At 39.8% G+C, this 24,436-nt stretch overlaps 1 protein-coding gene across 2 annotated transcripts; it reads left to right on the top strand.

Moving 5' to 3' along the window:
• Positions 1-266: 266 nt before the first annotated feature.
• LOC145055024 (serine hydroxymethyltransferase 3, chloroplastic-like) lies at positions 267-5,115 on the top strand. 2 transcript variants are annotated; one of them, XM_079003307.1, is made up of 12 exons: positions 267-430; positions 1,299-1,513; positions 2,214-2,409; positions 2,519-2,693; positions 2,772-2,889; positions 2,982-3,094; positions 3,196-3,318; positions 3,581-3,685; positions 3,768-3,854; positions 3,945-4,052; positions 4,342-4,414; positions 4,554-5,115. In XM_079003307.1, exons 2-12 carry the CDS (start codon positions 1,300-1,302, stop codon positions 4,829-4,831), a joined length of 1,590 nt encoding a protein of 529 aa, XP_078859433.1. In that variant the 5' UTR covers positions 267-430; position 1,299; the 3' UTR covers positions 4,832-5,115. The 2 variants fall into 2 exon arrangements, with proteins under 2 accessions (XP_078859433.1, XP_078859434.1); XM_079003308.1 differs by lacking the exon at positions 267-430 and adding an exon at positions 499-521.
• Positions 5,116-24,436: the final 19,321 nt, after the last annotated feature.

Raw genomic sequence — 24,436 nt, 5'->3', positions numbered from 1 at the left:
TTATCTACTTGTCAATTTCTGATTTGTTTTAGTTTTTTGAAATAAGTATATGACTTAATTTTAAAAACTGAAACAAATCAGGAATTGACAAGTGATAATATTTATTTCACAAATACCACAAAATGACAAGTGTCAAAAATTCATATGAGATTGACAAGTGAAAAAAAAAAAAAAAAGACTTTCATTTATTAAAGAAGATTTTTTTATCGGTAGCTGTGTAAGCCATACATAGCCCTAGCGTCCCTCACCCATTCACGCTCAATCGCTTATATAAGCGGTTCGATATTTCGCTGCACTACTCTCGAGTCTTCACTCGCCTCAGCAGCCAGCAGCAAACCCTCGCTCCTTCGCCTCTACTCTTTCGCCACAAACTTCACAATCTGTTTATCGAAGTCAAATTTTGATCGGATAACATATAATACAAGCGCAGGTATTTTTCTACTCAATCTGTTGTCGTTCGCTCATTTGGTACTCACATGCATGCGTTAAACGAACACTGTTTTTCTGAATTGGTTTCGAAGGTAGCTTTGCGCTTTGATGTCTGTAGTTTCTGTAAACATGCTTCATTTCTTTGTTAGTTTGCGCCGATAGCATGCACCAATGTTGTTTATTTTCACGTTTATGCCTCTTTTTGTTAGGTTTTGGTTGGAATCGTTTGTATACTTCCTTATCTACAATCGAGATTCTATGGAGTGTGTGGAAATGTTGTTAGTATTAGATTTGTAGTTTCTATTTGTTGTTATAGCTTTTGCGTATTTCTAAAGCTTGTAATTGGAGACTTTGTTCATGCCTAATCTTAATTGCGGATTCGAAGCTTACTTGACAGTTGTTTTGCTGTTGAAAATTGGATAATGGTTGCGGTGAAAGTGGAGTTAGATTAGGGCTCGTAAGAAATGTTGATCCATGGGAAGTTGCAATGCATGAAAATGTATTCCATGATTTTAGAGGCGTTTGGACTATGGATGTTGCCTTTTGATAGTGATTGCTGCAGAGTTGAAGAATAAAATTAAATAATCACTTAATAAAGGTTAATATAAGCACATACTGACATACATATATCCGTATCTGATTATTTTGACCCAAAACAATTACTTTTGTCCAAACTATCAAAATTCCAAACACCCGATACCCTTCTGTGTGTGTTTCATAAGATCAAACAAGCTGTAAACTTGTAATGCTTAGGTGATTAATATTTTGCTTATTTATTTTGCATACACTTAAACTATGCATATGAATCTTTAAAAAGAGTAACTCCTCTTAATGTGGTTTTCTATTGTGATTCATTATATGTTAAGCAGTATGAATACATGCTCTGGAGCTATCATGGGTTCCCTTCAACAGCCTGTATGGATTAAGGAATCAACATTCCTCCCAAAAAGACCTGGTTTCACTAAGTTTCCACATCAGCTGAATCTTGGATCACTCAAGCCATGTAAATTATCTAAAATTGAAGGTAGCTTGGTTACTGGAAAGCCATCCACTACTTCTGTCCCAATCACAGTTCTTGAAGGAGGTAATTAGTCATAACTTTTTAGTTGTTTACAGACATGTTATGATGATAAGACAGAAGGGCAGGCCCCACCTAAATAAGAGATATATAGTAATATTTATTTAAAAGTCCAAATAAATTAATAACTTAACTATAATAGATTATAAATCAGAATATATAAAAGTAAATATTTGAAGTAGTTGAGGATATCGAAGGAAGCTCTTTAGCAAAATCGGTAGAAGTGGTTGCAAAAATATGTAGATCAACTGACATTGAGTAAATTACATTTTTGCCCCCTGAGTTTAGCTGGTTTTTGCAGTTTTCGTCTTACTTGGAACAGTGACCAAAACATTACAAAAACCTCAAATAAGAACCAAAATTACAAGAGGCGACCAAATTGCAAAGATAAGTGAAACCCAGGGACCAAAAAGTAATTTATTAGTAAATTAATTTTTTGGTCCCTGAGTTTAGCTGTAGTATTCTGTGTTCTAACCATTTTTGTCCTCATTTGAATTATTCTATTGGTGTGAAGAAGGGAGGTGGAGTGGCCCAATCTTACAAAATAATTGTTTAATAATTAAATAACAAGTATTTATAAAAAAAACCTGAAAAAATCTGCAAGAGATATTTTGTAAGTGACTAAAATTTCTCAATCTTGAACGATTTGAATGTCGATGGAATATATCTGTTTATAATAATAATGTTGTTGAGTTGTATAATATAGGTGATGGAAATGGGTTTGTTGACCATGAACTGAGTAATGTTGACCCTGAAGTTAGTGCAATAATATACAATGAAAAGCAACGTCAGTTTAGAAGCTTGGAGCTTATTGCATCAGAAAACTTCACATCCAGAGCTGTTATGGAAGCAGTTGGCTCTTGCCTTACAAACAAATATTCTGAAGGACTTCCTGGAAAAAGGTCAATACATAAATAATATATATATATATATATATATATATATATATATATATATATATATATATTTTCTAATAATGTTTAATTGTTTATAATTTACATTAATTTGCAGATACTATGGTGGAAACGAGCACATTGATGAACTAGAAACTCTTTGCCAAAAGAGGGCATTAGCAGCATTTCATTTGGATGAACAAAAATGGGGTGTAAATGTTCAACCATTATCTGGTTCCCCTGCTAATTTTGAGGTCTATACAGCCATTCTGAAGCCTCATGATCGTATAATGGTGCGTATTTTTTATTTTTTAATATTATATTAAGATGGATATTGGTTTTAATTATTTTTTTTTAAAAAAAAAACTCAGGGGCTGGACTTGCCTCATGGAGGACACTTGTCTCATGGATTCATGACACCAAAAAGACGCGTTTCAGGAACATCCATATATTTTGAATCTATGCCTTATCGTCTTGATGAATCTACAGGTGTTATATATCTTTCTTTTCCAACAAAATGGTCAGGTGTTACATACATTTACATTTACATTTTATAATATTTTTTATTTTCCATATGATAGGCCTGGTTGATTATGAGATGCTTGAGAAAACTGCTACCTTATTTAGACCAAAACTTATAATTGCTGGTGCTAGTGCTTATCCCCGAGATTTTGACTATCCTCGTATGAGAAAGGTATACTTTTTTTGAATGTTGTTGACCAAAATATTGAGTATTGACTTTTTTTTTTTCTTTCTTATATAATAATGACATGTATGATTGTTGGACTTGAAAAGATTGCAGATGGTGTTGGTGCTTTTCTGATGATGGATATGGCTCATATTAGTGGACTTGTTGCTGCTTCTGTGGTTGGGAATCCTTTTGATTATTGTGATATTGTCACTACCACAACACACAAGGTAGGTAATATTGCATTGCTTCTGACTGAGTAGATAAAAAAAAATTCCTAGTTTTACTTTTTAGAGATAAAATGATAAAATGGTAATTACAGGATTAACTATTTCTTCTTATTGTTGAACTGAACAATACTGTAGCAGACTACTATTGTCCTAGGGTAGTGTTTAGTGATGATAGAATCGGGGAGGGAAGGAATGGAATGGTTCATTCCATTCCATTCCCTTCTATTATTACCTTACTTATTCCATTCCATTATGTTTCCAGTCTCTGAGAGGGCCTAGAGGTGGCATGATATTCTTCAAGAAAGATCCTGTTTTAGGCATTGAATTAGAATCCGCCATCAATAATGCTGTTTTCCCAGGTTTGCAGGTTAGTTAGTTCCACTAATTTCAATCCGTTTCCTTTTTTTTATTTTTAATAATTGAAAAAAATAAACTTGATATCATAACAGGGTGGTCCACATAACCATACAATAGGAGGACTTGCAGTTTGCCTGAAGCATGCTCAGTCTCCAGAGTTCAAGGCCTACCAGAACCAGGTCTTTTTCTTTACATTTTATCTTTTTCTTTTTCTTTTTCTTTTTTTTTAAATCTTTTCAATAACATAACATAAAATGTGTTGGTTGCAGGTTGTTTCTAATTGTCGAGCTCTTGCTAAAAGACTGATGGAGTTGGGCTACACATTGGTTTCTGGTGGAAGTGATAACCACTTGGTTCTTGTGGATCTCAGGCCATTAGTAAGTTACTTTTTTCTTTCAAAATAATAATAAATGAGGTCAAAAAGAAACACCCCCATCCATATATAGTTTACTGGATTAGTTCTATTCCTCATAAGTACAATTGAAAATCTAAGATATTGCTTATTATAGCATCCTACTTAAATTTCTCTTTGAAGTTTTTATCCAAAAAATCGAAATTACAATGTTGCAATTGGACAGAATTTTTAATAAGAAAAAAAAAGTACAAAAATGTAATAGAAAGAATTTAACCCTAACCCTAACCCTAACCCAAATTGAATAAATGCAGGGTCTTGATGGTGCTAGGGTAGAGAAAATTCTAGACATGGCTTCCATCACCTTGAACAAGAACTCTGTACCTGGTATAATTCTAATTCGAGTCTCTTTTTTTTTCGTATTTCCCCCTCCAAATTTGATCTTATTTACAAAAAAAACCCAGGGGGGTAAAAGAAAAAGAAATCGAGTCTTTGTACCAACACTGTTTTGATTTAAATGTTGTAGGTGACAAAAGCGCACTAGTGCCAGGTGGCATACGGATTGGGTCGCCAGCTATGACGACCCGTGGGTTCACAGAAAAGGAATTTATTTATATTGCTGAGTTTATTCATGAAGGGGTGCAACTCACACATGAGATAAAACAAGCTGTGACTAGTGGATCAAAGGTACAAGATTTTATCAAGTATGTTGCTTCTTCGGATTTTGGTTTCACTGCTCAAGTTTCGGATCTGAGAAAGAGAGTTGAGGCACTCACAACTCAATTCCCGATCCCCGGTTTGTAAAAATTGCCTTGTTTTAGGAAAAATGTCATAAACTGGGTGAAGTTGGATGTGTTGGTTTTTTAAGAATGTTGACATGTTTTTGATCAAAAGATTTTGTAACTTGAAAAGATCATGTAAGTTGTAACCTGTGGAGGGAGGGAGGCTCATGTTGTGGGTAAGTAGACCTGGTAAACCTATCATCGTCATGACAGGTTGAAAAAGTTTGACACCAACCTTAAAGGTTTAATTTTGTGTCGTGTCGTGTCAACCTTTTTATTTAAACATATTGAAATCTTTTACCAAAACCTGTTTATTTTGGGTTAGCATGTCATTGTTAGTTTTTGTCTAACCCGAGTTTGAAAAGAGTCTAGGCCGAATTTGGCTAGCCAAGAACCAAAATTGGGCTGATGGTCTGCCCAGTTCGGTCTTCATTTGTCCAGGGTTAAGAGTTTGTAAATTAATAGTGTAAGGTATAGATTAGTTATATATTATTAATTTATAATATCTTTTAATAAGCATTATTTTTGGGATTAATAAATATCAAGCATTAAGGGAATATTTAATTGGAAATTTATAGTGTTAACCCGGTGACGTCTATTTTATTTTATGGTAGTAGCATGTAACATTCAAAAAATAATTTCATGGTAGCATGTAACATACAAAAAATATCAAGTAAAAATATTATTTTAAATAAATCAAAATCATTCTTTCATTTGTTTTAAAAGACAATCAGAGTAACAATATTTTTAAAAGAAAATTACAAATATAGTCAAAACTGTTAATTACTTTGTAGATAATAGTAAAAGAAAAACTCAAATAACAAAAATAGCCATCAAAGTCGCTAAAGCACACATGCCTGCCAACTTCTGTTCCTGTCAAAAATATTTGATCGACACATAATCAAGTAAAGTTTGAAGCTTTTGCCATTTTTGGAAAAACAGTATGAAACAGTGTGTTTGATCGATCACATTTAGTTGTAGGTTTGACGGGTGAGATTTCAGAACACGAAATCGTCCACTACAATGAGTAGGACTGACAACACAATGTCCAACAACTATGTTTCTCATAAGGGGCAACATATCTTCATGTGCTTGGATCCACGATTATACAACGACATATCTCCCGGAGAGTTGCTCGATGAAGGGAATGATGGTTCATTGACACGACTGAGCAAGGTGAGTTCACAAAACTTGTTGGATATAAGATTGGTGCAAAAATAAGTGGAATCGATCACATTTAGTTGTAGGTTTGACGGGTGAGATTTCAGAACACGAAATCGTCAACTACAGTGAGTAGGTCCGACAACACAATGTCCAACAAATACGTTTCTCATAAGGCGTAACATATCTTCATGTGCCCGGATCCACGATTATACGACATATCTCCCGGAGAGTTGCTCGATGAAGGGAATGATGGTTCATTGACGCGACTGAGCAAGGTGAGTTCACAAAACTTGTTGGATATATGATCGGTGCAAAAATAAGTGGAATCGACATTTATGCATGTGATTAAGCTCGTCTTTGACGTGGATTTGTGGAGGAAAGAGATACATTTCATAGATTGGGATTGAGAACTCTTGAGGTCAAGGGTGGTGGACTTTTATATGAATATATGAGCCGATATTTAGAGATTGTTTCGATCCATATATGATATTAGTAAAGACTAAACTACACAAATGGTCCATATGATTTGGACTAGCACTAGAGGTCCAAAGTTTTCATTTTGTTACGAATTTGATCCAAAATATTTTGAAAATATCTACAATGACAAATTTACCCTTGGTGTTTTCTTTTTTCATTTTTATTATGTTTAGTTATTAAAATAAACTAAAAAAAATAAATTTAAACACCCCTCATTCGTTATCTGCCTTTTTTTTTTTTTTTTATCAAGTTTATTTATCAAAGCACCACCACCACCACCACCACCCAGGATACCGCCGGTAGCACTTCCACCGCCTCCTAAAGTCGGTAGAAGGGAGATGAAGAGAAACAGCCGGAGAGGCATAAAGACAGACATAGATTGGAGCTAGAAACTCGAGAAGACAAAGGGTTCCCATTCTTTCTCTCCCTTCATCGTTGAACAACGGTGGTGGTAGCGGTGACTGGTAGTGACTGACGGTGGTGGTGATATCATAATTGGTAGTGTGATAAGAGAGAAGGGGGGGGGGGGGGGTAGGGATAAGGGTAGTATTCTCTTTTTTTGTTTTATTTTTAATTATAAAAATTGTAAAATGTAAATAAATAAAGAAAGAAAAACTGAAAATCAAAAAAATAAGGGTAAAATCGTCATTCTAAAAAAGTTTAAATCAAATTGGATCAAACTCGCAACAAAATGAAAACTTTGGACCTCTAGTGCTAGTCCAAACGTTTTTAGACCAAAATAACAATTTTGAGCAAACCACAAGGACCATTTATATAGTTTAGTCACTAGTAAAATGAGGTTTAATTTAGATAATATTATATGTTTAATGAAATTAAAATAAAAATGTAACTAAAAAAAAGGACACTCGAACACTGTGATGAGTTTTTGAAAAAATAGGTTTGTTTGAAAAAAAATATTTATTAAATATATGTATTTTCAAACATATTTTCCAAAACATAATAGTAGTAAGAATATTTACATAAACAATATTTTTTTTTTACTTTGTTTAACAATTGTTTTAATTTTTTACTGTTTTTTTTATTAGGGATACTTTCATATATGTCCCTTTTAAACCTCAAAATATCATATTTGTACAACTTAATTTCTCAATATCATATTTACCCTTCATAAATCTTCAAAATATCATATTTGTCCAAACCCTTTTTATAATGTTTTTAATATTTTATAATAATTTTTATACCTTAGTGTTATTATAATAATTAAAATTTTTAACCATATTATCCTTATTTCTATGATAATGGAATGTGAACTTCTAAATTGTTGGAAGTTTGCCCTTTTGACAAACAAAAAGATTCATCTTCAACATTTTCTATGAAATGTATATTTTGATTGTTTAGCTTTGTTGTTGTTGATTATTATAATGTTTTACATGGAGGATATTTTAGAAATTACCGTTGACATTTTGATGTTTAAAAAGTGCATATATGATATTTTGATATTTAAGAAGGGAATATATGATATTTTGATGTTTAAAAATGACATATATGATATTTTGAAATTTTATGAATGATAAATAATATTTAGAAATTTTATAAAGGGTAATTATGATATTTAGAAATTAAGTTGAGTAAATATGATATTTTGGTATTTAAGAAGGGCATATATGAAATTGTCCCTTTATTATAACTTTTGACTTTTTTTTATAACTCTTTGTTATTAACTTATATAAAAAAATTACAAACATATATCTCATTTCATCGTCACTAGAAATTGATTGAATCTCAATAAATGTCCTAAATTGTTAATAAGGTTCATTTATAAACAATAATATTAGACATGTTAAATCAAAACCAACATCAATCGAACAATATGTTTTGGGGTATAAATCCAACAATGACTTCTTACAAAACGAAAAGGAAAAAATAAACATTTCTATTGCTTGAACCTATTAGCATTGTTCCTTTCATCTTCTAGCACAACAGGTTCATTTCTGCTACAAAAATTACAAACTAAGCTATCACATCCAAAATAAGTAGAAACTTGTAAATCATGTAAGCCACAAATGTTTATACCTAAACTCTATATTTGTGTGTCGAATTTGATCAATGTCTTCAACCTCTAAATAGAGATCAATGTTACTTATTCTTGATAGAGAGAGGAAGCACATCAAACATGATGTCAACACCATCAATATCTTTGATGGGAAGAGGAATGTATTTTACTAGTATAATTTATACAATTAGACCATCACAGGTTGTCCCACCTTAATAGCAAAGCATTGTAACAACATTTCATCCAACAAATGCTAAAAAAACATAAATTCAATCAAAAATTGCTTTCAAGATATGAATGTTGAAGCAAATAACAATTGTAAATCACAATAGGAATCACAATATCAAATAACAGTTGGAATCCAGTAGCAAATAATAGTAGGAAAGGAAAAAGGCAAACGAATGGTTACTGGGTGCTGCTAATGTTCATCGGCGTTCAGGTCTGTAGGAGTGAGGAACAACAACGTGCGAGGGAAACTTGAGTTTAGAAGGCATGTATATGGTTAATGGTTGCAGAAATCAACCTACAGTTAGTTGAAGTCGAAAATCAAAGGAGGAGTCGGACTTAAAGGAAAGTAGGTGTTTCCAGGAGTCTGTTGTGGCCGGAGTCGAAGAAGAGTCGCAAGAAATTAGGGGTCGTATTCGTCTTTTGTAGTGGAGGCGTACTCACCGTGATATTCTGTGGTGGAGTCGACGACGTTGGCTATGGCCAGACTCGAAGAGGGCGAATGAAGCGATCGAGCTCAAAAGACGTTGAGGGTATCAGTGGTGTAGAGGTGTAGGGGCGTGCGTTCAATCTGATTAGCTTTTTCTTCTAATTTTGACTTATAACCCTAACACCCGAGTTCAACTTAACGAGAGAAAATAAAGGAAATGGATGGAAGCGAGAGGAAAGTAAAAGAAATTAGTGTTCCCGAGTTTCATTAAAGGAAGGAAGTGGAATGATTACTTTCCTTCCGATTTGGACGGATATGGAGAGAAAGAACAAAATTTTTAACTTTCCTTTCACTTTTCTCTTACTTGAGAACACGAAAGACAAATTTATTTTCCTTTCCTTTATATTCTTTTCTCTCCTACTTTCTTTTCTCTTCTTTTCTTTTTCTTTGCTAAAACTCGGGAACGAGGCGTAATGGTAAATATGTTTCAAAATCCACTTGTTTGGTAAATAAATTTAAAAAAAACATCTTTCTCCCTTGACTAAACTACATAAATGGTCCCTGTAGTTTGCTCAAAATTGTCATTTTGGTCTAAAAATGTTTGAACCGGCCTTATAAGTCCAAAATTTTCATTTTGTTGCGAGTTTGGTCTAGTTTGTTTTGAAACTTTTTATAATGAGGATTTTACCCTAATGTTTTGTTTTTTCATTTTTTTAATTACTTTAATGCAATATGTTTTATGTTTGCAGTTTTGCCTATTTTAACTTGTTTTTTTTTTCTTTTGTTACAACAATTAAACGAAAAAGAAAAGGTAAATATTACTCCACCCTCTCCTCTTTCTCTTTCACAAACACCACTCCATCTCTCTCCCTAAAATATCTACAGGAAAACATCACTGACCACCTGCCATTGTCGTCGGAAACAACCGCTACCAATCGAAAACCACCACCACCAGCCGGAAACCACCGTCATCTGCCGGAAACCATCACCATCTGTCAAAAACCACCACCCATCATCTTCTTCATCCACCTTCAGATTATCTATCCTAATTTCCCCCAGTTTCTGCAGAAAGATCGATGGGTTTATCGTTTAACATCAACAGAAAATCGGATCTAGGTTTGCACCAAGAACACACGCGGTGATTTGCCCTTCCAGATCTTGAAGTCCCTAGTATTGGAGTTAGATCTGCAATGGTGGTCGTAAAAAATCCCAACGTCGTCATCTTCATCGATTTGGATTTCAGCCAACGGATTTGTTCGTCACCGGTATATGTCGTCAGACCGCCAACGTTGCCATATTTGTCAGCAAACCCTAGCTCGTCGCCACCTTCGTTTCTCTCCATTTCCGACATTTCATCATTCATAGGAGTTCAGATCTGTTCATCGGACTTCAGATCTGGTAAGCTCACTTTTATCGATCAATGGCGTCGCCATCTTCCTCAGTCTTGTCGTCCTTATGTTCTATTCATCTTGAAACTGTCGTTGCCTCGTGGCATCCCTCCCTATGGATCTGCAACACCCACTAGATCGTTTTTGGACTCGAAGGGTTTGATGAGGAAGATAGTCGCCTGAGAATGTGACATGAAATGGGTTTGTTGAGGAAGATGTCGACGACGTTCTGATTCTCCAGCGATGGTTGAGAGATGTAACCTAGATCGATGGTGGGCTGAAAGCGGTGGTGGTACTTATAACACCCTGTTTTGGGCCATTCTTTGATTCAGGGTCATGGACCGGAAATTGTTTCCATAAAAGTTTTGAGGCCTTAAAGAGGCGATGTTTAAATATTTTAGAAGAAGGCAATGAAGGTTATGTGACCTAAATCCTATGGATTGTGCTTTGGTCCGAAGAGTAGCGTGGGAAAAGTCTTAGGTCGGTTGCTTGCATGAGAAATGGATTTTTTCGAGGAGTTCTCAGTCCAAGATATCTAGATATTATTGTGGGGCTTTTCAATACCCTTACGTGGATATAAAGAATGTCGAAATCGGAGTTAGAACGAAGAAGTTATGGCCATTTGAAGTTGGAGGGTTTTTAGGTTGAGCCTAGTATGCTGGGCGTACTAGGCATGAGATGATCATAGAGTTGAACCTAGTACAATGGGCGTACTAGGAGTACGTGGGGCGTACCTAGGCTGTACCAAACCCTAATTTTTAGAGTGTCACCCATATTTAAAGGAATTAACTCACCCTTGGGCCTCCCATGATCAACCTCCACTCCTTCCAAACCCTAATATCGAGTGTATCCTTTGTGTGTGAATGTATGGAAGTTTGGTGGTGATTTTGGTGGCCTTTTGTTGAAAAAGAAGACTAGTGAAGAAGGAGGGGTTGCTTGTAAGCTTTTGGATCCAGAAACTACTCCATTTGGTGCATCTTCTAAAGGTATAAAGTTCATACCTTGACGAGTTTCCTTCTAGATCTCTATAGATGGGTTTTCATGAACTTTTGTCCTAAAGTTGGGACCTTTGTGAGTATAAAGTACTCCAAAGCTTATTAGTTGCCCTTTCAAGCATTTTAGGTCTTATAGATTCATAAAAATGGTTAATTGATGGTCCCTTCTAGCCATGCAAGATCTTGGTAGTGTTGAGTGTGGATTAAGTTAGAGTTTCAAGGTTTAAACTCTTTCCCAGCCATGCAAAGGCTTAAAGTCTTTGACTTTATGGGTTAATATGTTATTTGGGATCAGATCTGAGAAGTAGACTTAATGGCTTAACCATTCAATTCCTTATTGATGAGTTTGGGCTGCTGTGGAGTGTGGAGTACACTGGGCGTACCTAGATCGTACACAACATGTACTGCCCAAAGATGGCGTACGTTGGGCATAGACCGAGTACGCAAGGCATAATCTGATTGTTGAGCGTCGTTGACTTTTGTTGACTTATGGGTTTTGGGCCCATAGTTGGCTTTGGTCACCATTTAGGATTTTGGGTCATTGAAGGATTTTGGGTGTCTTTGGGCAGGGCCTGGTTGTGGTTTATGACCTAATTATTAATTAGGATATTGCTTGATGATATTTAGTGCAGAGGTTTCCCATATCAGCAGTCCGAGCATTTATTTGGTTGTTTCAACAGTTTGAGGTGAGTCTTCTCCCGGTGCTCGTGAGTCGAAGGCACCAATGTCGGCTCACCAAATTATGTATGTAGGATGTTAGCTGTCTTTGTGACTCTTGCATGTTTGTATGAGCCTGTGCGGTAGGATAGTTGTATTTGTGATGACCAGCTGGGTCTTACTGTTATTATTATGTTATGTTGTTTATATGTGTCTGAGACTATTGATAGTCTCCAGGGTTGCTGATAACTCACTGGGCGTGCTGTTAACCCACTGGGACTGCTGATAGTCTCCATGGGTGCTGATAACCCATCGGACGTGATGTTAGCGCACTAGGACTGCTGATAGTCCCTAGTGTTGCTGATAACACATAGTTGTTTATTTGTCTTATGTTGTGTGTGATATTTTAGGGAACCCACTAAGATTTGTGCTTACAATTTACGGTTTGCATGTTTCAGGTTTTCTTACATTAAAGGAGAGGCACGGCTCGATTGCAATGCATCAATGGGGGACTTGTGTACTTGATAACTTTTAATGATACTCTGATAAATGTTTTAAGATCTTGCAATTGTGATTTCAATAAATACTGAAAGTTTTAATCGAAAATTTTGGGTTGAATTTCGGGGTGTTTCAGTAATGAACGGTAGTCATGGTGGTGTTTATAATTCCGGTCGGTGGTGGTTGTGGTGATATTTTGTCTATGTGAAAATTAGATGAAGATATGTACTAGCGAGAGAGAGAGAGAGAGAGAGAGAGAGTGAGAGACAATGTTGTCTTCGTTGTGAGGAGAGGAGTTTTCCTAGAGCGAGAACTCATAAGCCAAGGAGACAATGGGAGGAAAATCGAGCTTGAAGAGATTCAAGAGTCGATAGATGAAGGAACCTCTACCGCTGGCACTCAACCCGAGGAGGAAACTCCGGTTGAACCAATTGACGAGTCCTTACCTCTTAGACGTTCCGAAAGAGTTAGAGTTCAACCCCAGTTTTATGGTTTTCATATTACTACCGAAGGGGACACGTATATTAGTGATGGTACACTAATAAACCTTGATGAACCTAATAGCTATAAGGAAGCCATGACAGGCCCAAAGTCTGCAAAATGGAAAGAGGCGATGGACAGCGAGATCCAGTCCATGTATGACAACCAAGTTTGGAATTTGGTTGACAATGTGCCCGGACGTAAGACCGTTGGGTGCAAAAGGATCTTCAAGAAGAAGACCGACGTGGATGGAAATGTACACACATATAAGGCGCGATTGGTTGCAAAGGGCTTTACTCAAACTCCCGGAGTTGACTATGATGAGACCTTCTCACCAGTTGCGAAGATAAAATCTATTAGAGTGATGCTAGCTATTGCCGCATTTCATGATTATGAGATTTGGCAAATGGATGTCAAAACCGCTTTCCTTAATGGGAAGTTGGCCGAGGATGCTTACATGGCTCAACCAGAGGGTTTTGTCGATCCGAAGCATCCAAATAGAGTGTGTAAGCTTGAGAAGTCCATTTATGGACTTTAGCAAGCATCTCGCAGATGGAATCTTTGCTTCGATGAGAAAGTCAAAGAGTTTGGATTTGTACGAAGCGAACATGAATCGTGTGTATATGTCAAAGCCAGTGGGAGCACAGTTAGCTCTCTCGTTTTGTATGTCGATGACATACTACTCATAGGAAACGACGTTCCGACTCTGCAGGAAGTTAACTCCTGGCTCGGGAAGTGCTTCGCTATGAAGGACCTCGAAGAGGCTTCCTATATTTTGGGAATAAGGATAGTAAGAGAGAGAAGTAAGAGACTAATAGGACTTAGTCAGAACACTTACTTAGATAAGGTACTAAAACGTTTTAGTATGGAAAATTCGAAGAAGGGAGAATTACAGATACAAAGTAACGCCAAGTTGAGTAAGACTCAAAGTCCGAGTACCGAAGCTAAAATAGAAAAAATGAGCCGAGTACCATACGCTTCCGCAGTTGGCTCAATCATGTATGTTATGACTTGTACTCGCCCTGATGTAGCCTTTGCTTTGAGCATGGTTAGCAGATATCAAGGGAATCTTGGAAGAGCTCATTGGATTGCGGTGAAGAATATCCTTAAGTACTTTCGGAGGACGAAGGAATGGTTTTTAGTCCTCGGAGGAAGTGATGACTTGAAGGTGCGAGGGTATAGTGACGCCAGTTTTCAAACCGACCGAGACAGCTACCGTTCGCAGTCGGGCTGGGTCTTTACCCTTAATGGAGGAGCAGTGACTTGGAAAAGTTCCAAGCAGGAAACTGTAGCTGATTCGACGTGCGAATCAGAGTACATTGCAGCGAGCGAAGCGTCGAAGGAGGCAATATGGTTGAAGAACTTCATTGGTGATCATGGAGTTGTACCCGCCATAAAGGAGCCCATGGAAATTTTCTTTGATAATCAAGGAGCGGTTGCCTTGACCAAGGAATCGAGAGATCATGGTAGATCACGACATATCGACAGAAAATATCACTTTATTAGACACCGTGTAGAAGAAGGACAACTCGTAGTGAAGAGGATATCATCAGAGGATAACCCAGCAGATCCGCTTACGAAGGGACTGAGTAGGGTTAAGCACCTGCAGCATGCTAGGAGTATTGGGTTGAAGGATGATATTAGCATAAACTAGATAGTAGTAGAAACGTGTAATAGATAAATGTAATTAACATTTGATGATTAAATAAAAGAGTATTATTTATGAGTAATGTTACTGTCTTATGTTAATTGTTTAACTATTGTTTCATTTTGCATGTTTTGACTTCCAGAATAATTGAGTTTATTAAGAATAATCGAATTATTCAAATTGTCCACAATTGTTCATATGTGGGAAGTAGATATGAATGAAGATTGTCATGAATCGGTGTGTAGATTGTCTAAATGGTTTTAGACATAGCAAAGGGTTGTTGCAACGTTCATGAGTGCTTATGAACTAGTTTTGAGCATTGGAACAAACCCGCGCTTGCTGGAATCACCTTATGGAATATGATATAAAAGGGTGATCGCAAGACGATAATATCATATAGTCTTAAAACCTAGATATATGGTTTGTTATTTGTTAATTGGTTGTACATTGATAATGCGAAACCGCATCAGTAACTCGGTGTTATAAAACGCATTGTTGTGTATAGTTGATTAATGAATAAGTAAATGCATATAAGTCGAAGTTTATCTGTTACTTTTATCCTAAGAGGGTAAAAGCAATATCTCGGTCTCTCAATGATTTGATTTGACTTATGTGTCGGGCCCGGTCAGAACTGAATTGATGTGTTCTATTAAGTTCTATGTCAAATGAATCGGAGATCGAGAAACCAAATGCTAGACAAATTATTCCATAGAATTGTCAGCATGATATCTAACAGAGGACTGTATGATCCCTTATCTAAAGGACAAGATTGATTAGATCAGAGTTTGACAACGTCTTTGAGAGCTACGATTGCAAATCGAATTGTACTTGTGCATATAGTTACTAGACTTATCCAAGTGGGAGACTGTTGGAATAGTGTCTTAGGGTACAACTATATTGGGCAAGTATTTGACCCGATTGTGCATGGTCCTTTTGGGTTGCCTTCACCATAGCAACTTGACAGGATGATTTATTATGAGAGAATAAATATTATTAATATATTATGAGAATAATATATGGAATAATAATATTGTTATTTGATTAATATAAGTCATGTAATTAATTTGGTGACTTAAAGAGATTAATTAAATATGAGGGTATAAACTGTCAACTGTTTGATAGTTACACTTTGGGCTATAAATCCTTCATGGATAGGGTTGGATGATTTCTAGGGCTTGGGATAAGCCACAAATCGTCCAAGGGCTTATATTGGAAAGGATTTGGATTGCTTTGAGTAAAAGTTATCTAATTAAGGTTTAAGGGTGAAACCCTAGGAGCCTTACAAGTATAAATAGACCCTTGGGGCAAGGGAAATCAGCACCTCTGCTAAAGCAAAGAAACCCTGGCCGATTTCTTCCCTCTCCTCTCTCTCAAATCATCCTCTTGCTAAGTTGGTGTTTGTAAGCCATTAGAGGAGTGACATTTGTGACTCTAAAGCTCCAAGAACAAGAAGATCAAACAAGTGTTTCAAGGTAAGCTTCTAACTCTGATTTTGTATTGTTCTTATACTCTATTAGCCATTAGAAGTCTTGGATCCAATGCATGTTTAATTAGAGAAACCTACATCCAAGCATTAGGGTTTTTATGTACACATAGGAATGTTCATATGGCCAAAACCCATCAGTTCCGGGCGGGTCTGTGCCGCTCGAGGTTATTGGTCAGATGAGCATGTGCGAGTTGGATACGAGGATTCGTGAGATCCTGCATGATGAGGTTGCTGCGTTGTTCCGGGCTGAGTTGCCGGAACTGTTTGGGTCGATCAAGACCGCTATGGTTGAGTATTTTGATGAGCGCTATGCAGCTCTCACAGAGACGGCTGCCGCGGCAGCTACAGCAGCTGTAGCAGCGGCAGGGGGAGGAGCTGGTCGGGGTTTTAAGTATCGGGACTTCGATAATACGAAGCCTCCCACCTTTGATGGAGTTCAGGACCCGATTGTTGCTATGAGATGGTTATCGGACGTGGAGGGGTGTTTCTTCACGTGTTTATGCCCTGTTGATCAGAGGGTGAGGTGTGCTCTGAACCTGTTAGGGCTCGGGGAGAAGGATTGGTGGAGATTGACCACGGGGTCATATTTGGATGCGCAAAGGGCTGCGGTTTCATGGGATCAGTTCAGAGAGATGTTTAGCACTCGTTATGTTCCGCGGGTAGAGAGAGAGAGAGAGAGAGAGAGAGAGAGAGAGAGAGAGATTGGCTCAGGAGTTCCTGGAGCTGAAGCAGGGTTCGGAGTCGGTGACTGAGATCACCAGGATGTTCACTGAGAGGGCGATGTTTTGCCCTGAGTTCACTTCGGAGCAGGCTCAAATGTCCCGATATCTGAGTATGCTCAAGAGGGATATCAGACAGTTTGTGTCTACGCAGAGGTGCGAGACGTTGTTGGAGTTGCAGCAGGCCGCCAGGCGGCGTGAGTTAGAGATTGAGTTGCAGTTGCGTGAGCTGAGACAAGCTCCGGTGCAATCGCAGTCGGCGCCGAAACGGCCCAAGACCGTTGATTCTAGGGTGGGAGATCTGAGTAGCCACACTTGTGGGGAGTGTGGGAGGAGTCACACTGGAGTTTGTAGGTCCGGTGGTGCATGCCGCAAGTGTGGAAAGGAGGGGCACTATGCGAGGGATTGTTGGCACTCAGCGCTGATTCAGGATTTGAGGATTTGCTATCATTGTCATCAGGTTGGACATTTGAGGGTCAACTATCCACAGCTCGCTGCAAGACCGGTGCAGGCTCCAGCACCGGCCACTTTGAGGATCATGGGTGGAGGTCAGGGTGGAGCAGAGCCCCCAAGGGCTCAGGGTCGTGCTTTTCAGCTTGCAGCAGAGGAGGTCAGAGCAGTGTCGGATGCAACTGCGGGTATGTTTCTTTCTTGATGTCTTGATTATCTTGTGATTATTGTGGAGTATTGTTTATCTGTGAGTCTCATTGTGTGGTTTCCGGTGTAGTATTCGTTGTTCTTTGAGGGTTATGGTATGGTTATGGGTTAGTGTTGGGAATTTCGTTGGTTATCATTCATGGAAATTATTAGTGGAAATCTTGTGTATGGTTCGAAGGTTGAGTAGCATCTAAATTCCGAGGAGTGGTTAGCTGCATATTGAGTTTCTTTCGAGATGATCAGTGTTGATATGTGATTTTGTGAAGGTTGTTTATGCTTGCGGGACGCAGTTCGCGTGTAAGTGTTTGTGTTGCGTGGGGTTGTTGAGGGAGGTCGGTGATGGCGACCGGTGATTGATAGTCAGTGCTATAAGTGGGGGAGAATTGGAAAATTCTCCGGAAGATCGATGAGCATGTGAGGTTGTTTAGCTGTTTGGGATTCAGCAGTGTTCTGTCAACTAAGAACGTAGTCTGGTATGAGTAAGTGGCAGGCATGCGGGGCGAGATACAGACCTAGGGCATTCGATTGTGGAGGGCCTGGGATCAGGCCGGGATTGAGTATTTATGATGGAGATAGGGTTCGAAACCCTTAGAGGGCTAGAACAGTATGCACGGGAGGATTCTCGGAGAGATAATTCGGAATGATAAATGCTAGTTGAGCGGCCCGGATAGACTGAAGGCCGGTAGGCGTACCAGTCAGACCGAAGGCTCGAGGGTGGTCCAGATTGGCTGAAGGTTCTGAGAGTGGTCCAGATTGACTGAAGGCCTGGTAAGGCGGTCCAATCATGCTGAAGACTCTGCAGGTATTGTTAGATCGGTTCGAGGAAATGGATTGAATATGTTGCGATGTGTTAGCATTAGAAGGTGTGGCCCCGAGTATTGATCTTGATTAGTGGAGATAGTACATGGACTCGAGAGTCCTTGCGAGCAGATTCAGAGCATGTGTGTTACATGAATAGCGGTTATGCTATAAAGGAGTGGTGTAGCGTTGGGCGAGCATCGTGGCACTTGTCGTAGTGACAAGGCGGCCAAGTGGATTTCCTTGGTAAGGAAAGAGAAAGGAATGTAGCTTCGAGAGGGAATGTAAATTCACGGAAGTGAAAGAAGCAGCGCAGAGTTATGATTGGAGTGGTCCAATTAAGGTCATTGAGCAGCGGGATTGCGGCAGTGGTATGGGACTACATCCGGATTGGATGTTTGCTGAGGTCGCGGAAGGAATTCCGCGGGTGTAGAGCCAAGAGGCTCGGAAGGGATGTAGGGTTGGAAGTCTTGGACTCCCAGTTTGATTCTGGTCAAGGAATAGTGTATGTAGTGGTGGTTCATCCTGGGGGATGTTTGGAGGTGTCGTCAGTGTGACAGGTTTTCCTAACCCGAGGGTGCTAGAGCTAGTTTAACATGTGCATGCGATTGCAAGAGACCTCATGGGAGTTGCTCTGAGGCTGAAGAATGTGTCATTCTGTTAGCAGGGTGTGGATAAAGTTGGACTCAGGTCAGGAACCCGGTGGTTCAGGGTTATATCTAGCTCGTAAGAGTCAAGTGATTGTGGTGATCAGGATCGAGAAAAGTGCCATGGAGTGGTACTCGATTGTTAAGTGTGGAGCCTGATGAGTGTGGTTATCAAAGGGTAAAGTCGGTGGCCGGCTTGAGACGGTGGTCAGGACACCGCCAGAAAGGAGAAAGTGAGTTTCGGGTTTCTATGGTTGTGCTTTGAGGAACTTGGTTTGGTTAATGCCAGGTGGTGCGTTGTGGGAGAAATCCTAGAGCTGAGCTGCTGCAGGCTTCGAGGACGAAGCCTAATTTAAGTGGGGGAGAATTGTAACATCCCGGGATATCAAGAGTAAAGTTGAAGGGCTAAAATAGTAATTGGAAAAGGGCAACTCGGCGAGTCCACGAGTGGACTCGGCGAGTAGGGTCGCGATTTTGGTCGCGTGTTAAGTGGCCAACTCGGCGAGTCGGCGGCTGGACTCGGCGAGTTGGTGCTGAGTGGAGAAAACCCTAATTTCGGAGGATGAGCCCTATATAAAGGACATTATGCCCTCTCCCCAGCCTCCTTACCTTCCCTTAAGTCCAGAAAACCCTAAAAACGCGAGTGTGAAGGATTGGAGTGCAATTGAACCTTGGAAAAGAGATTTGGAGGAAGATCTTGGAGAGTTATGAGGCTTGGAGCAAGGGGCTTTGCTTAGATTTGGATTTCATTGCTGTTGGGGCTTCCTTTTGAGGTATAATCTCGTTCTTGGGCTGTTATTCTTCTAGATTCATGATTCTTGGAAGGTATGGGAGGCTTAGCTTGTGGTATCTTGAGTTTGAAGAGTAGATCTGAGGTTGCTACCTCAGATCTGGAGTGGAGGAGGTCTTAAGTGCATTAAAGTCCCTGTTCTTGAGTGATTGGTGAAGCCATCATGTCCCAAACCCTAGCCCTAAAGTGTAAAATGCCTAGATCTCTTTGGATTCACGTAAAGTTTGCCACTTTACGTGATGGATGGGTTGTAGGAGGCTAGATCTACGTTTTGGATCAATTGCATGGCCTGGAAGGTTCTGTTTGGGATGAGATCTAGAGGCACTCGGCGAGTCACAAAGGTGTACTCGGCGAGTTGCTTGAAGATGGTCTGGAACTCGGCGAGTTGGATGAACAACTCGGCGAGTAGGTTGAAGATAGCCTTAGACTCGGCGAGTCTCTTCTTGGACTCGGCGAGTCTGGTCGTGAGGTCCAAGTTTCTTCTGGTTGAGCTGTGACTCGGTGAGTCAAGGGATGACTCGGTGAGTCGAGTGAGAAAGGACTCAGAGTTGCTGGACTCGGCGAGTCTTGGGGTGACTCGGCGAGTTAAGTCGCGGATGGAGGAAGTTCTATGTATGTGGACTCGGCGAGTAGAGTCAGTCAGGGGTTGACTTTGACTTTGACTTTGTCCAAGGGTTGACCAGTTATTCTCCAGGGGCATTTTGGTAATTGTTGGATATTGTTTTAAGTTCAGTGTTTTGGTGGTTGGCGAGTGGTGGAGATCTTATCAGTGATCGGATCAACTCGGGTTTATCTGTTCAGTCGGCAGTTGTGAGGTGAGTTATCCTCACTATATCAACAGGGTCTAAGGCACCAAGGCCGGCCCTTTATCGGATTGAGATCCGGGTATTTGTTGTTATGTTACTACTTTGATATGTTTGCATCCTGGTAGTTGGGATGGTATATGTTAGAGACCTGGTTGAGGTCGGTATCCTGTTATGTAGGGTGATGCTATGCTAGTGACCGGTTAGGTCGGTATCCTGTTATGTAGAGTGATGCTATGCTAGTGACCGGTTAGGTCGGTATCCTAGTTAGGATGATGATATGTTATGTGATCTGCTTGATCGGTTGTTGACTGTGATTTGTTATATGATTGTACGTTTATGTGCACATGGTTGTTTGGACTGGAGTTGGGTTGAGGCGGGTCCTGCTTTGTGCTGTAGGCCAAGATACCCAGGGCGGATCGGTTGTCCCGAAGGCCCAGCGAGCGGTCCGGATAGGCTGTACCCAAGAGGGCGGACCAGACGTGCCGAGGCTCGGAGAGTGGACCGGGCCGACTGAAGGCCCGGTGCGGGCGGACCAGTCATACTGTAGACTCAGAGAGTGGACCAGGTGGATTGAAGGCCCAGTGCGGGCGGACCAATCACACTGCAGACTCGATGCATATGGCTAGACTCGGAGGGTGGACCAGGTTGACTGTTGGCCGGTGCGGCGGACCAGTCACACAGTAGATCTGAAGTGCATGGTTGTTCTGTGATCGGATATGTTATGGCATGTTATGCGTGTATGGTATAGGTGGTTGGTATTTTGGGGATATCTCACTAAGCTTTCGGGATTACAGTTGTGGTTTTATGTTTTTCAGGTTCTTCAGGAGACCATGGCAAGGCGAAGGCGTGATCGTACCGCTCCTCATGTTTATGTTGTGATGTGATTCTGGGAATACTTTAGTTTAATTGTATTGAAAACCTTTTTGTAATAATTTAATGAAATCGGGTTGTTTTTGAAAAGTTTAAATTGGTTGGAATTTTACGGTCGTTACATAATAAATAAAAAATAAATAATAATTATAATAAAATAAATAAATAATCCATAAAACCTCAATATGTATATTATATTTTATTTTTTTAGCCTTAAATCCATAATAATTTATTAGTGTTAGCCTCAAGAGTTAAAAGTTATATTTTCTGGATGTTGAGGGTTAAATGGGAACATGTGGACTTGTATTGAATAATTTTTTTGGAAGCAGGGGCTAAAGAGTAAAATATGGACTTAATTCGAAAAGAAAGGGGATGGAGGAACTGAAAATGTTGAAATGCAATAAGTTTGATATGTGGAGACGGGACTAAGATCTGTCACCTCTCATCTCTTGTCTTGTTTAAAAGCTTTGCACAAACCCGAACCCTAAGAAAAAGATGCAACCACCACCTCTTAGTCTCAAAGACTACCACATGACCACCACCATCGACTTCCCCCCCCCCAACAGAAGAGCCCAAGACCGAGGAGGAATGGATGGCAGCCTCCAGGTGCCGATTCTTCATCAATCACCATTAACATCCGACATTGCCAACCCCTTGTCGTCGTTGTGAACTGTCGAGCAGTCACCGCCTTGCTGCTGTCACTTCTGATGATAAGAGAAGCCGGGGAATTGGAGCTAGACATTACTGTTGCATTCATTTCATCGGAGAGGGCATGGTCTTCTGCGACTCCTTCTCTTTCTTTCGTGCATGGAACCGACGACAACCAGCTAGCCCGCTGTCACCGCCGCTCGATGACCTCCTTCCGCTGTTCCGGTCATCGTTTGCCACCCCGAAGGGCTGTCGTGTTCGTGTTTCACGTGAGTACGCGTGTGTTACTGCTTCAAGTTCGTGTGGTGTGTGTGCTTTTGGGTTGGCCGGAAAATGTTTAGAGCCACCATGACAGCCAGTCATGGTGGTTGTCGTCGTGTGCTGCCTTTCTGCCACCACCAGCCACCGTGTGAGGTGGATGTGTGTGTGTGTGTGTTTATATCCGCTGGATGTTATTTGTGGGTGTTGCTTGACCGGATACTGAAGAAAAACCACCACCACCACCGTGAGGTGGTGGCTGCCACCTCCTGCCATCGTCGACCACTGTTTTTTGGTTGTTGTGTTGGGCCTTTTTATTATTTTTGGTGCTAGTGTGTGGGTGTGTGTTGTAAGAAATTGTATGTGTGTGGGATTGTTGGAACTATTACTCAAACTATCGTCGTGTGCGGGTGGCTGCCGCCATGGACCACCCCGACCACCACTGCCCGAGGTAGCAGTGGGTGATGCCTAATTTATTAATTATATATTTATTTAGTTAGATAATCATTCAACTTTATGAGTTGGAAACCCTAATTAGGCTTTAGAAAACCCTAATATCAAGAAAGCCCTAATTTTGGAGTTGGTCGGGACCCGCGTTAAAACTATTATTTAAACCTACAATAATAACTTAATAATTCCTCACAATTAACTTGATGATATATTGAACTTAATGGATTAAGTCCTTAATGGGTTAGTGAGGAACACTAACCCTAGTTATCATTTTATGTAGAAACCCTAAAATCGAGGAGCTTTATTTTGGGCAATAATCGGGCGCGTATTTGGGCTGTTGACTAGATTATTATTTCAACCGAAAACGACTAAGTCAAACCTTAATCAATCATACCCTTAAGTGATTAAGTCCTTAATGGGTTAAGTGTTCTTACTTAACGCTAATCGTCATTTCATGTGAAACCCTAATCGTCATTTCATGTGAAACCTTAATCGTCATTTCATGTGAAGTGGTCACTGTTGCATGTGGCTATGACCTATGATCAGGTATTGACTCAAGTATCTTCCTATAGGTGATTGGAAGTGAGTTGAAGCTGGTAGAGTCCTTCATTGCTACAGTGGTTTCTACACGCATATCAAGGTGAGTTTCGCCTCACTGTACCCGTGGGTCGAATGCACCAATGTCGTCCCACTAGTATTGATTATCTGCTAGTAGAGGGATGCCTTAGGGACTGTATATAGTCATGTAGGATAGACTGAGGAATCTTGATCTAAGTTCTCTTACATGTTCCTTATTTGGTTGTGGTTTTAGAGTAGGATCACCTGTCCGGGTAACTATCTCACCTCTGAGTAGATATAATTATGCATTCCTTGGATTGTTGATATTTAGTATGATGTAATGTTATAATGATCTATTAGATATGTGTTCTGGTATTGAATGCTGATATGTTGTAGTGATCAGTTATATATGTCTCATGGTATGGAGTCTGTTGTTTTGTGGTAATAACCTGTAGAACTGTATGTTATATGTGCTTATTGGTTATCATCTATGGAGTGCCCTTATGGACTGTCGATGGTTATGTAGGATAGCCTGAGAACTCTTGGTCAATGATCTCTTGCATGTTCCTCGTTTGGTTGTGGCTCTAGAGTAGCACTATCTGTTTGGATGGCTATCTCACCTCCGGTTACTTATGGTTATGCACTCTATGGGGGTTACCTGGTAGCGAGACTGTATGTTGTAAGAGGATTAGTAGGCAGTAGTGAGCTGTATGATTGTTGTTTGCCTGTATTATGTGCCTACTTGATCATGATTGTTTATATGTCGACATATTGTGTTTGGTTGGGTTGAGGCGGTCCTGCTTTGTGCGATAGGCTAAGATATCCGATACGGGTCGGCTGTAAGCCATAGGCACGGAGGCTCGGGAGGAGCGGTAGGGTTGAGGCGGTAGGCCAACAAACACTGGGTATTCCAACCCGATGGTTGATTAGACCCGACATATTGGTAATCCAGCCCGAGGCTGAT

Source organism: Lactuca serriola, chromosome 5 (assembly GCF_051521515.1).
Source record: "Lactuca serriola cultivar US96UC23 chromosome 5, Lser_US96UC23_V15, whole genome shotgun sequence".
Classification (NCBI taxonomy): Eukaryota; Viridiplantae; Streptophyta; class Magnoliopsida; order Asterales; family Asteraceae; genus Lactuca; species Lactuca serriola.
The sequence above is the reverse complement of the archived record's forward strand: the minus strand, read 5'-3'. Positions and strand labels throughout refer to the sequence as shown.

Bases quoted from the DNA above. Each gene is read 5' to 3' on its own strand.
- LOC145055024 (XM_079003307.1), top strand. From the start codon at position 1,300: ATGAATACATGCTCTGGAGCTATCATGGGTTCCCTTCAACAGCCTGTA. The intron at 3,686-3,767 runs GTTAGTTAGTTC...ATATCATAACAG, and splicing joins CTGTTTTCCCAGGTTTGCAG to GGTGGTCCACATAACCATAC. The intron at 3,855-3,944 runs GTCTTTTTCTTT...TGTTGGTTGCAG, and splicing joins TCAAGGCCTACCAGAACCAG to GTTGTTTCTAATTGTCGAGC.